At 41.8% G+C, this 13379-nt stretch overlaps 1 protein-coding gene across 1 annotated transcript in view; it reads left to right on the top strand.

The window, feature by feature from the left end:
* The window catches only part of SLC26A5 (solute carrier family 26 member 5), a 64053-nt gene that overhangs the window by 37454 nt on the left and 13220 nt on the right, over positions 1–13379 (top strand). The window contains exons 8-13 of the mRNA XM_086397039.1: positions 1487–1569; positions 5925–6072; positions 6991–7104; positions 8080–8157; positions 8834–8929; positions 9164–9270. Coding sequence (XP_086253165.1) covers positions 1487–1569; positions 5925–6072; positions 6991–7104; positions 8080–8157; positions 8834–8929; positions 9164–9270 — 626 coding nt within the window. The remainder of the gene's footprint in view (positions 1–1486; positions 1570–5924; positions 6073–6990; positions 7105–8079; positions 8158–8833; positions 8930–9163; positions 9271–13379) is intronic.

A 13379-nucleotide genomic window follows, 5' to 3' on the forward strand; every position in this document is an offset into this window, starting at 1 on the left:
TCATCTCATCTACACCCAAATAGGACTGTTTCTCATCATCTCAAGACCTGTTCTATCACTGGGGTTTGACACAGAGTTCCTGTTTCCTCTTGGAGAACAACAGGAGGTTCTCAGCTCCCTTGCATGGCAAAGGAGAAAGACAAGCCCTAATCATGAAGTAAATAATGAAGATTGTTTTTCCTGGCCGAGGTTCCTAGTTCTGTCCACTTTCCAGATTCCATTTAAGGTTTCCTTCATGTTTCCCAGAGCAGTGGTTCTCCAGAATTCTTTCATTGTGATTATGGTGAACCTGTGTTTTTTGGGGTTTTGGGTGTTTTACTTATTTGTGTGTTCCTCAGAGCAAGGAAGAAGAGAGCCATGCTGGAACCTTGGGAACAGTATCTACATGACTCTCTTTAAACATAAACTTTCTTTATCATAAAATTGTTTGGGGTTTTGTATTCTGTTTCAAAATGCATCTGTGTGTGTTGGTAGGAAAGCTGTGGTTTAAATTATTTACCACTGCATAAAGTTGATGCTCCAGAAACTTGAGCCATGTGTATCCTGTGGATTTGAATTTGGGGGCACTCCCCCAGTTTGAGATGCACAACAGATGCAGTTAAGGGTGGCAGACATTACCACCAACAAAGAGGAGGCATTTCGTCATGGGGCCAGAAGCAGCCATGTCCTTGACCTCGCAGGCTGCTGTGTCTGATCATGAGCTTACCTTCTTGTTGGTTCCTTGCAGCAGGCCCTTCCATGGGGGACTGGCTCCCTTCTCTGGCCACCCCTATTCCTTTGCTCCTGAGTAACCCACTCAGAAAATTCTGCAGGCAGTTGTTCTTTGGGATGAAGAAAGTTGCCATCTCTCCTGTTATTTTCTCTTCTTGTAGCTCACTGAGGCTTGTACTTCACACACAGACTAAATCCAGAAAACCTTATAAAAAAGTACACTCAGTGACAGGCGGTTTCACTCTGACTCTGCCACAGACATGGGAGAAGACAGCCATGCTTCTGGAGGTGCTGGTGGGCACCTTGGTCCTGCTGTCCTGGAGACACAGTCTACAGGACGCTGATCCACCATTGTAGATCCAAACATACCTTTTACAATGATACACTGTCACTGTATCACCCTCACAAGACATATTTCATATCCTTTGTTGGTGCCACCTTGGCCAGAGCCTCATCTTACTTGCCCTAAATGCAAAGCCAACTCCTAGAAGGTTTTACGGCTTCTTTCTGTTTGGAGCCAACTAGCCAAGTGCCTCAGGATGAAACAGAGCAAAGAGGAAAGAATTCCAGTTCACAAGGAGACTGTAGAGTCCCCCTTAATGTTGTGGAGAAGGTCATTAGAAGAAGTTAGAAATGCTGGGAGCTGACTATAATTCTTTTTAAAACTGAAAGTGTGAGAATAGATTTGGCTTGGCTAACAAGTTCTTTGAAGCTTATTTTTGTGATGTTTGAATGTTTATTTCTCAGAGTGCATTCAGGTTTGTGTCTCTTTCAGGTGGTTATGGGAACTGGCATTTCGGCTGGGTTTAACCTGCATGAATCATACAATGTGGATGTCGTTGGCACACTTCCTCTGGGGTAGGAAAATAGTTATAAGTAACAGTGTGACTTGAATAATCAGTGGATGGATATCTTATATCTCCTACTTTAATGTTCTTGAAATGAAAAATCATTTTCTCCTATATATCAAATAGCTAAAAGGGTTTGGAGGTTTTGTTTTTTTTTTAGCTTGTGTATGTGTGGCAGAGGTTATTGTGGTAAAAATAATAATAATAACATAAAATTCACCATTTTAATCATTAAGTGCATAGTTCAGTATACTAAGTACAGTCACATTGTTGTGAAACAGATCTCCAGAACTTTTTCACCTTGCAAATCTGAAACTCTATACTGTTAAACAATAACTCTCCTTTCTGCTTTTCCTCCAGCCCCTACTTTCTATCTCTATGAATCTGATTATTTTAGTACTCAGGACTGGCTTATTTCATTTAGCATAATATCATCAAGGTTCATGTTATAGCATGTGACAGGATTTCCTTCCTCTTTAAAGTGGAATAAAATTCCACAGTGTGTCTGTACCACGCTTTGTTTATCCATTCATTCATTGATGGACATTTGGGTTGCTTCCACCTTTTAGCTATTGTGACTGATCCTGCTATGAGCATGAGTATACAAATATCTCTTGAAGACCCTGTTTTTAGTTGTTTTGGATATACACATAGAAGTGGGATTGCTAGATCATATGATAGTTCTAGTTTAACTTTTTGAGAACCTCCATACTGTTTTCCATAATTGTTGCACCATTTTACAGTCCCACCAACAATGGCATGTGGTTTTTCATTTTTTTTCCTATATAGCACTTACCAGTTTTTTATTAATAGATATCTTCCTGGATAGCATAGGAGTTAAAAGCAAAATGACCTTAATCTAGCCTGTCACTTACTAGCTTTGTGACCTTGGGCAAGTCACATACCATCTCAAAGCCTCAGTTTCCTCCTCTGCCAAGTAAGCATGGTAATTAGTGACTCTCTGAGGGGCAGTTGTGAGACCTCCGGTGAAGTGCAGGTAAAGCGGTCCACATAGCACCTGGCACACAGTGCATGGTCTAGACATGTTAATTGAAAGCCCTGTGGCTCATTATTTCAACCAGTTTTCTTGTTTTAGACCACATATTGCTGCTTTGCTTCATCTGTTTTTCTCTTATCTAATTCTACATTTTTTAAATTTTACTATTATTTTTTATATTTAAAGGAGTAAGAGTGACTACGAGCCTCTCCTGGTCTCATCTGTCCCTCCTTGATCATCTCTGGCTCTCTCTGTATCTCTCTGTGTGTCTCTCTGTCTTTTTGTCCCTGGTACCGTCTGTTTCTTGCCACCCACCCTGTCCTCTCCTTGCAAAAGAACAGAGTCAGACATTTGCCCAGATGTTGGATATTGAAAGAACCTGGCATATTCCATCAGGGCTTGCCCCAGGGACCAGCTAAGAATCTCCAGGGAAGCCCAGGGAGGAGGAGTTGCTCTCCAAGCCAAAGTTCACCCAGGGAGCAAGTATTGAAGGAGGAAGCCTGCACTCAGCTTCAATGAATTGCTATCATAAATGAGTTACTTATGACTCATTTAAAAGTATAACAGTGATAATCCTTGCTTTTCTACTTGAACTTATAATTTTTTAAGTACTTTTATACCCCCATGTCAATTGATGGCTCACAATAACACTGTTGACGTGTTATCCTCACTTAGCAGATTAAAAAGTTCATTTATTCTCAATTATTCAGCATATATTTGTTGAATGCCTATTAAGTGCTAGGGACACAGCAGTTAAAAACAGAAGTGAACATGGAAGCAGAAAAGTCTTTGCTCTCATGGAGCTGATATTCTACTAGGAGAAATAGGCAGTACATCAGTGGTGAGACATGCCGTAAGACAGGGGAAGCCGGGTAAGAGACAGGAGGGGCTGGGGTTGCTCTTTTAGGTAGGGTGTCAGGGAAGGTGACATTTGAGAGATGTGAGTGCAGTTCAGTGAGTCCCAGCCTGGAGTCAGAACTCAGTCTTCTGATACCCAGTTGTGTGATCTTTCCATTACCTCACACCTGTGTCACTAACATAGTTAGTCATGTGATAAACACAAGTCTTTGGATCCAATAGATAACCCTATTCAATAACTAATCACAAGTAATTTACATGGTGAATTTTTACACTTAGATTTCTCCTTTTTAAAATTCACATGCCACCATAATTCCTACCTAATACCTTCCTTTCCCTATTGCATTATACCCAAATATGCTTTCCCTCTATTAGTAAAAGCTAAACCTTAAAAAAAAAAAAGTACTGTTTTGAAACTTGGCTTCCCAGAAACCTTATCTTTATGGAACTTTGCTCAAAACCAGGAAGGAAACCAATAATGCCTGTCTAACATCCTATCTATGTACAGTCATACCACTTCAGTGATATATGAGCCTCATTGCCAAACAACAGTGGTTTATTGGCTCACAGTTTGTCCGTGTAGGTGAGGCTCAACTGAGTGATTGTCTCTCTTAGGATCTCTCAGGCAGCCACAGACTCTAAAGAGATGACTAGGGCTGGAGGAACCAAGAGGACCTCTGTCTGACAGCTCAGCTGCAGTGGCTGGAACAGCTGAGGGCTGGCTGGCATCTTCTCTCCACACAGGTCTCCAGCAGGGTAGCCAGGGTCTCTGTGTGTCGGCTCAGGCCAACAGGACAGAAGAGCAGAAGCTGCCAAGTGGCTTACCGCACTTATTCAGCATCACTCCCACCACGTTCTGGTCAAAGCAAATCAAATGGCCAGCCCGGATTCAACTAGAGGGGAAACAGATGACATCTAGATATGGGAGCAGCACACACATGTAAGGGAGGAATTGTTAGTGATTGTATTAGAAAACACTGCTGTAACTACCACACTTAACCACACACACACACAGGCACACACACTTAAATATACAATACAGTGTCCAGAAATTGATAGATGACTGTTAAAAGATCCCATTCATGGCAATATATCACATTCCTTGGTTCACGTTCCTTCTCTTAATTCATTGCCGCATACATTCTTTTCTCATATTCTTATTCCTCAGACCCAAACCTGCTGCCATGCCTTCTCTCCTGATTAATGCTTATGCAGCAAAGTTGCAGGGAAAAACAGTAAGTTCTATAGTCAGACCTCCTGGGTCTGATCCCAGCTCTGTCTTCAGCAGATCACTTAACTCTGCTAATATCCATTTTTTTTACCTATAAATTGGGATAATAATGACACCTATGTAAAAGGATTGTTGTAAGGACAAATGAGATGCCATTTGTCAAGCATGCAGCACATAACTTGAGTTTAACACATGCTAGGTTCCTTTCCTTTGCTCCCCTCCCTTTCCCTTACCCCAGAACCTGAGACAACCCCTTCATCATGATATGACACAGTATGAGAAATAACACGGAGAGGCAGGTTCCTCACAGTTTTTGTTGAACTTGGTAGATAAGTCCTTTGATCTTGGACAAATTGCTTGACCTCACCATGCCTCATTTTCCTCATCTGTAAAATGGGGATTATAATGGTGCCTAGCTCACTGTGCTATTAGAGATAGGTAAACACAGAACCTGGCACAAAAAGAAGCACTAATAAATGACTATAAAAATATAATACTGTGCATCAGTTAATTGATGTTATTATTATTTAGCCCAATGCCTTGAATTGGAGCAGGTGCCTTTGAAAACCTCTATTGCCCTTTCCCCCATACAATTTCAGGGAATACCTATTCTGTTCTTTTAGGACAAAGGTTCCAAACTATAGGAATGGACCACAAAATTAGGCTCCCCATTAGGACGCTCCAGGAGTCATATTTATGGCCCCTCCAGACTCCTAGGGTTCCCAGGTGAGACCCAAGGAGTATAATCTGCTGCTGCTCCTTTCCCATGTGAGAAACTCACCTAAAGGGATGTGGGGGGAAAAGCAGAGTCCTTACATCAAATAGCAAGGGAGAGCAGTGAGTATCCCTGGTGTTGCCTAGACAGTAGTAATTCTCCAATAAGATAGCCTTATCCAGCTCCCTCCTCACCTCTGTTTTGGTTTGAATGTCTTGTGGCATCTGAGCGCTTCACTGACCCTCTCTTCTTCCTACTCTTGAGTCTTACTTACACCTGCCATACGGAGAGCCGTGAGGTATGGGGTTACTCCTTTTCTAAATAAAATGGCATTGGATCTCTGCTGATAACCCATTCAGGTTGAAAGCTGACACTCTAGGGGTGGGGCCTGGAAAGAACCTGTGCGTCAAAGAGGGCCCTGCTTTTTGCCCAGAAACAAGTACCCAAGTGCTGATTACCTCATCTGCAGATAGTGCCCCTCCCCCTACTAAAATGCTGCCCTCTAGCTGCATGGTTTTTTCCAATGGTCACAACACCCAGGTTAAAGTCAGCTTCACTTTTCAGGCTGCTACCTCCAGCCAATCCAGACACCAGCCTCTTCCACCTCGTGTACGTGGATGCCATTGCCATAGCCATCGTTGGATTCTCAGTCACCATCTCAATGGCCAAGACCTTGGCAAATAAGCATGGCTACCAGGTTGATGGCAATCAGGTAAAAATAATTAATTTCCTGCAGATGCTTCCTAGCGGTATGGTCATCTTACTCTACTGTGGGAGGCATTAAATCATCAGAATACTGAGGTACTGAATCCTACCTCACTTCATCAGTCAGTGAAATCTCCACTCTGAAGTTTACAGTTTGCCAAACTCCTCTAGGTGCTGTCCCTACTTTAAAGCCCAGAGCTTGAGAGACTAATATTTTTCCAGAACCATTTTTACTCTACTTGGAAGCTTTCTCTTTGTTCATTAAACTTTGAGTTTATGATTCTTCACTCGAATATATTATTTGCTGCCATCTTTTATAAGATAGCTGCAGATAAATTATTTAATCTGAACAAATTATTTAATCTGAATGAGCCATTAGTTGGGCTTGAAGTGTTACTGTAACACTGTGTAGTTCTAAGAGGAGACTAGATGTTCTATGTTTGTGTGAGACACAGTGATCCAACTAGGAAGACCAGAAGTTGCCCTGAGAAAAAGACTCACTCACTGGTCCAAAGAGGACACTGGCGTGGGTTCCTGGATGAACATGAGCCCAGGCATTTAAAGATGCCAGTAGTCCTATCCACCAATAATTTTCTCTTAAACGTCAAAAATATTTTGTCCCTGTTGCTGTAGTTTTCTTTTAAAAACAAAAATATTAATTGTGTAGAGAGTGTGTTTAAGAAAGAGGGGGCTAGGTGATGATCACAGCATTTATCTCTAACACAATAAAAATTCAAAATGTTTTTCTCCTACCTTAAATTATGCAAAAATTCCTATTTTGAACTCATGCTAAACAAATTTTTATATCTGGAAAGAGAATGAATAGACAGTCCATACTGTTGAAGATGTCCATTAAATGGGTCATCAAGCCTGTCTTCCTGAAAAATAACTGACCTCTTTTGTGCTTTCCTTCCACATGGAAAAGGAGCTCATTGCCTTGGGACTGTGCAATTCCATTGGCTCACTCTTCCAGACTTTTTCAATTTCATGCTCCTTGTCTCGAAGCCTTGTTCAGGAGGGAACTGGAGGGAAGACACAGGTGTGTATGCCGCTGGCACCTAAGGTCTGGTGATTTGCATGATAAACTAATCTCCTGATTATATTCTGCCTGAAGATCCATGCTCCAGTGAGCTGTGTATGAATCAGAGAAAGGCATGATTGGTTGAAGCAAATCACAAGGAACTGAATCTACAGAAAAGGAGTATATTCACCAGTCAAATCAAAAAAATTAAGACTCCTGGCTACCAGTAAACCTCAAGGTTCAGACATAGGATGTTGTCATGAAAGCCTGAGAGTGAGTGTGGGCAGATTGCCAGCCCCGTTCCATAGAACTTTCTGCAGTGATGGAAATGTTCGATATTTGTACTGTCCAGTATGGCAGCCACTAGTCACATGGCCTTCTCGAGCACTTGAAATGTGGCTAGCGCAACCAAGACCTGAATTTTTAATTTTATTTAATTTACTTTTTACAAATGAAATAACCACACGTGGCTACTGCAAATGGACAGCAAAGCCATGTCTGAACTCTTCTGGCCCCTGTGTGTCTTAGGTCTGCACCATATCTCCTTTTCTCCACCACTGCATGGGCATTTCATTCAGAGTCTTTAAGCATTTCAGCTTCTGTTTAAAGGCTAAAAGACTTCCTGGTGGCTCAGCTGGTAAAGAATCCACCTGCAATGCGGTAGACCTGGGTTCAGTCTCTGGGTTAGGAAGATCCCCTGGAGAAGAGAACAGCTGCCCACTCCAGTGTTCTAGCCAGGAGAATTTCATGGACTGTGTAGTCCATGGGGTCACAAAGAGTCGGACATGACTGAGCGACTTTCACCTGAAGGCTCTAAGAGGAACCAAAACCTCAGAAACAGTGGGAAACAGTTACAGGTTTATGTAATGGTATGGCTGACTTATGTGAAGCCATATCTTTCCATAGTGATTTTCAAGAGACTAAGAGGAACCTATGTCCCACTTTTCACTCAAGTCTCCTAAAAGCCCCTTCCATGTGTCTTTTCTCTTCCAGCTTGCAGGTTGTTTGGCTTCACTAATGATTCTGCTGGTCATATTAGCCACTGGATTTCTCTTTGAATCACTACCTCAGGTGTGTACCTTGGACTTGGTGAGAGGTTTTTCCATGTGTAGAGATTTTACAGTTTTGTTAGTTGATATATTTGTGACTCTCGTGGGTTTTTACTATAACCCTAGTAGGGTAGTAGCAAAAAGGGTCAACACTAGGGTCAATATCCTCTTCCGCAATCTGCCAACACGGACCTACGGGAAGCCTTCTCAACATCTCTGGTTCTGTTTCCTTATCCGCAAAGTGGAGGTTTGGGTTTGGCTTATCTCCAAGGTCCCTTCTCTCTGATCTTCTATGACCTTATACTTCTATTAAAAATTTGAGATGGCCTACACTCATAAAACATTTAATCTAGTAGAACTTAGGAACAATATAGAGTAGAAAACTCATGATGCAGGAAGACCATGGGAGAAATCATTCCTTGAGTACCATTGAATGCTAAACCTCTTGGCCACCATACAGGTTTGCTACTAGGATCTAAACTGGTTTTCCAGGGCCATTTTAGCTAACCAAGTCCTGAAAATCCAGGTGTTCTTGGCTCCAAGCATACCATGACTGCTGTGTAGGAAGTGAGTGGAGAGAGGATGTGGGGAGGGCAGCAGGAGGACAGTGAGGAGCCAGCAAGGCTCCTGAGGACACAGTGTATCAGGGGGTCTCTGGACACAAGAGGAGAGGCAAGTGTGGATGTGCTGTGTTTCAGGCTGTGCTGTCGGCCATTGTGATCGTCAACCTGAAAGGAATGTTTATGCAATTCTCAGATCTCCCCTTTTTCTGGAGAACCAGCAAAATAGAGCTGGTAAGTAACAAAAGTGATTGTTAGGTGAGTATGTCATAGCAACAAATGAGTATGTCATAGCAACAAATGAATTGTTGCTGGTAAAAATGTGAGAAAGATAAGTTACTGTGGCCAGTTATTATATGCAGTATCCAGTTAAGCAAGGCTAAGTACTGTATGTGTGTGTGTGTGTGTGTGTGAGACTCAGGAAGTTTTTCACATGATTCTACCTAAACCTCTCTGTCTTTTGTTTAGACCATCTGGCTTACCACTTTTGTTTCCTCCTTGTTCCTGGGACTGGACTATGGTTTGATTACTGCTGTGATCATCGCACTGCTGACTGTGATTTACAGAACACAGAGGTGAGAGTGCAGATTGGCTTGGTTGTGTTTTCTTCCTGACACTTCAACAGTGACTTTAGATATAGACCAAAGCTCAACCTGGTCAAAGAAAGCTCTTTGATTACTTCTGGTCTGCGTGAGAGGGAGCTGAGGACTCACTGGGCTTGCTGGCTAAATAAACAAAATGACAAATGAAAAACTCAATAGGATGTTGCCAGATGCTCTATTCTGTCACAGTGTATAATTACATTAGTGACTTTTTGAAAAGAGCCCAATTTGTCTCACTGTTCCTCCCACTCCAGCCCCTGTGGCCCCCTGGCTTCCTTGCGCTCTTCTGAATGAACTATGTATTCTTGCAGTCTTTGGCACTGAGTGCTGACATAGGTTTTGATGATGTGGAGCAGACTCTGGCAGCAAGTTACCATATGTGGGGCTTCAGCTGCTCCTTCCTCCACCCTGAACTGTTATCACCTGTCATCTCTTCTCCTAGCAGGAAGCTGAGCCCAATGGAGAAGGTATAAAAGAACTTTAAAAAAAAAAAAATAGTGTATTCTTGATAAATAAATAACTCACTACGAAGAAAAAATAAAGAAATATTGTTTCCAAATAGCCTGACTTTGGAGTCAGACAACCCTGGATTCAAGTCCCAGCTTTCACCCTCTATATACTCTGTCATTTTCCATGACAGCGTCGGTCTCTGCCTCTATAAAATGAGTCTAATGCTTGCTCCCTCAGAGAGTCACAGTGAGGTTCAGATGAGGATAATGCATGTGAAGAGCCTAGCACAGTGCCTGACTCATACTATGCACCCAATAAATTTAACACAGGAGGAATGAAAATGAGGTTAGTCTGCTTTTGCCTGTAGTTGCAAATCATGTGATAGTTCTTAAAGTTTTGATTGTGGTTTATTGAAGAGCTGCTAGATGGAGAATGGTGCGATGCTTCCCACTCTGAAGGAAGGAAATGAGCATTTTCATCAAAAACTACATAAAGGGAAATGTTAACATGTGGAATCTAAACTCAAGATAAGAATTACACTGTTTTCATAACAAACTCTACCCTGTCACTCATTTTTATGTAAAAAGAAGTCCCCTACTTGTTTTCATAAAGACATTGTTAGTACATGCAAGATTTCTTTATCTCAGAGCTTTAGTGAACATCATGGTTTTAAAATATCTTTATCTTTTATGATATAGATACAGACAAAGGTCCATATAGCCAAAACTGTGGTTTTTCCAGCAGTCATGTAGGGATGTGAGAGTTGGACCATAAAGAAGGCTGAGCACCAATGAATTGATGCTTTCAAACAATGGTTCTGGAGAAGACTCTTGAGAGTCCCTTGAACAGCAAGGAGATCAAACCAGTCAATCCTAAAGGAAATCAACCCTGAATATTTATTGGAAGGACTGATGCTGAAGCTGAAACTTCAATACTTTGGCCACCTGATGTAAAGAGCTGACTCACTGGAAAAGACCCTGATGCTGGGAAAACTTGAGGGCAGGAGGAGAAAGGGATGACAGAGGATGAGATGGTTGGATGGCATCGCTGACTCAATGGACATGAGTCTGAATGAACTCTGGGAGATAATGAAGGAAAGGGAAGCCTGGCATGCTGCAGTCCATGAGGTCCCAAAGAGTCAGACATGACTTAGCAACTAAGCAACAACAAATACCCTTTAAGAAGCCATGGTATAGAATTCAAGATTTTTTTTCACTTTTTGTTTTTTTCACCCAAATAGTAGTTTGTGATTTCTTATCATAAATTTTAAAGTTAGGTTTTTTTTTTTAATGCTCTGCTTCTTTTTCTCTCCCAAATGATTTAGTAAAGTTCATTTTTTATGTTTTGTCCCTGTTGGTAATTGGGCTGGGTCTTTGTCGGTTAGAGTTTGGGGAGCCACTACTCAGGCTACTTGTTTGTTTTCAGCTGCTAATCTTTTTCTGTAATTGGAGCAGGCTGTCCAGAGAGGGCTAGTGCTTCATTGGCTTTGCTTGTCTTCCAAACACCCAGATTCCCTCATAGCCAACAAGCTTAAGGGACAGTCAGTTCATCAGCAAATAGTTCAGGATACCTCCTTCCTGTAGGTGATGTGGGCAATGATATAAATGTGACAGAAATTCAGCTCCCCCCCACAACTGAGGTGGGGGGAGACATATTAAAATAATTATAAGCTTTTCTTAAAAATTATAATCTTAATTGGATAAATTTTTTTCAAGGAGTTCTATGTTCTCATAGAGATGCTAGGCTAAGGGATATCGCAGTAAATAAAACATGGCCCTTCCATTCAAAAAGGCTTCACTCTCCTAAGAATGATAGATTCATAATGATGATGATGATGCTAATCATGGTAATGAAGTAATGGTGGCATTAAATTAGTGTGGTTATGTGCCTGGCTCTGTGCAAAGATCCATGCTTTGTATCATTTCATCCTTATATGCCGATGACTATTAGCATCCCCATTTCACAGATGTGGAAACTTGGGCCTAGATTGATGAAGATCATATAGCAAATGGTAGACAATGATTCAAATATGAGTTTTTGTAAATCCAGAGGCTAATTCTTAAAGAGCATTTTATAATCCATCTTTAAGAAATTGAAATGCATGGTTATAAGTGCTTCAGTAACCATAAGCAAGGTACAAGTGATAATAAGCATAAGAAATGGCCAGATAAAACCCCATCAGAGTTCATAAAGAAAGACTTTCTTGCTCCTTGGGGTGATTAGAAAAGAAACAAGGAGTATTTAGACCTGAGGGTTTTCAGTGCTGCTCCAGCTGGTCGGGAAGACTTTTCCGCATCTGTCTGTTGAAGTCCTCATACACTGAGACCCCGCTCACCCAGCCAGAGAGCGCTCCTCCTCCCCTGTGTGCCCACAGCAGTGCTCTGGTCCTCCAGCACCTCGCATGTCTCCAGGTTACTTGTGTTTTGTGTGGTCCATATGCTAAGTCACTTCAGTTACCTCCAACTCTTTGCTACCCTGTGGACTGTAAATCTCCAGGCTCGTCTGTACATGGGATTCTCCAGGCAAGAATACTGCAGTGAGTTGCCACTTCCTCCTCCAGGGCCTCTTCCCGACCCTGGGATCAAACCCTCATCTCTGATGTCTCCTGCTTTGGCAGGCAGGTTCTTTACCACTGTTGCCACCTATGGTCTGTGTGTTAACCCCTACTCACCCCTGCCCCCTGGCAACTAGATTGCAACATATGGACAACATTTTGAGTCTCTTTTAAAAGGTTTTCTCATAATTGTGAACTCAGCTGAGAACCTTTCTTCTTGTCTACAGTATCAGTTCTTGGTGTTATATTTGTCCACAGTCGTCACTAGACTGTGAGCATGAGCAACTTAATTGTAGAGGTGAGATTCCTGGAGCCCAGAACCAGCACATGATTGTGTGTTCTCTGAATGTTTGTTGAGGGAACCCACCTAGAAAAACCTGTGACATTTCTGCTGTAGATTCTAACTCACAAAGCAGTTGTACATACATGCTGAGGAATACCAGAGCATGGTAACAAGGTCATGAAATGTCAAAGAAAAGACCTTGAGCCATATTCTGGGTCTGCCAAGCTCTCTAACTTGAACAGCTCACCTAACCCCACTGGACTTCAGTTTCTCTTCCACATGATGGCAGAAATAAACCCAGTGTATGTTTAATGGGCTATAATAAGGTAATATCAGGTGTTTAAGAAATAGTACCTATCATCATTTCACTGTCTACTTTGATCCAGACTGTAAAGATATAGGAATTTGTGTTCTTGAAAAATAATGTTTAAAATCTCTTCATTTGGGACTTTGTTAGCAGTCCAGTAGCGAAGACTCTACACTCCCAATGCAAGGGCAATGTTCAATTCCTGGTCAAGGAACACAAAATCTCACATGCTGTGAGAGAGAGTCCACATGCTGCAACTAAAGATCTCCCATCCCACTGTGCAGATGAAAGATCCCACATCCCACAGCTAAGGCCCAGCACAGCCAAAGAAATCAATAAATAATTTTTTTTAAATCTACTCACTTGCTATTATTTTCTCCCATTCTGAGGGTTGTCTTTTCACCTTATTTATAGTTTCCTTTGCTATGCAAAAGCCTTTACATTTAAGTAGGTCCCACTTGTCTATTTTTGTTTTTATCTCCTTTATT

The sequence above is a fragment of the Bos grunniens genome, chromosome 4, assembly GCF_055505025.1.
Source record: "Bos grunniens cultivar Pamir isolate PY7600 chromosome 4, Bosgru_T2T1.0, whole genome shotgun sequence".
In the NCBI taxonomy this organism is placed as follows: domain Eukaryota; kingdom Metazoa; phylum Chordata; class Mammalia; order Artiodactyla; family Bovidae; genus Bos; species Bos grunniens.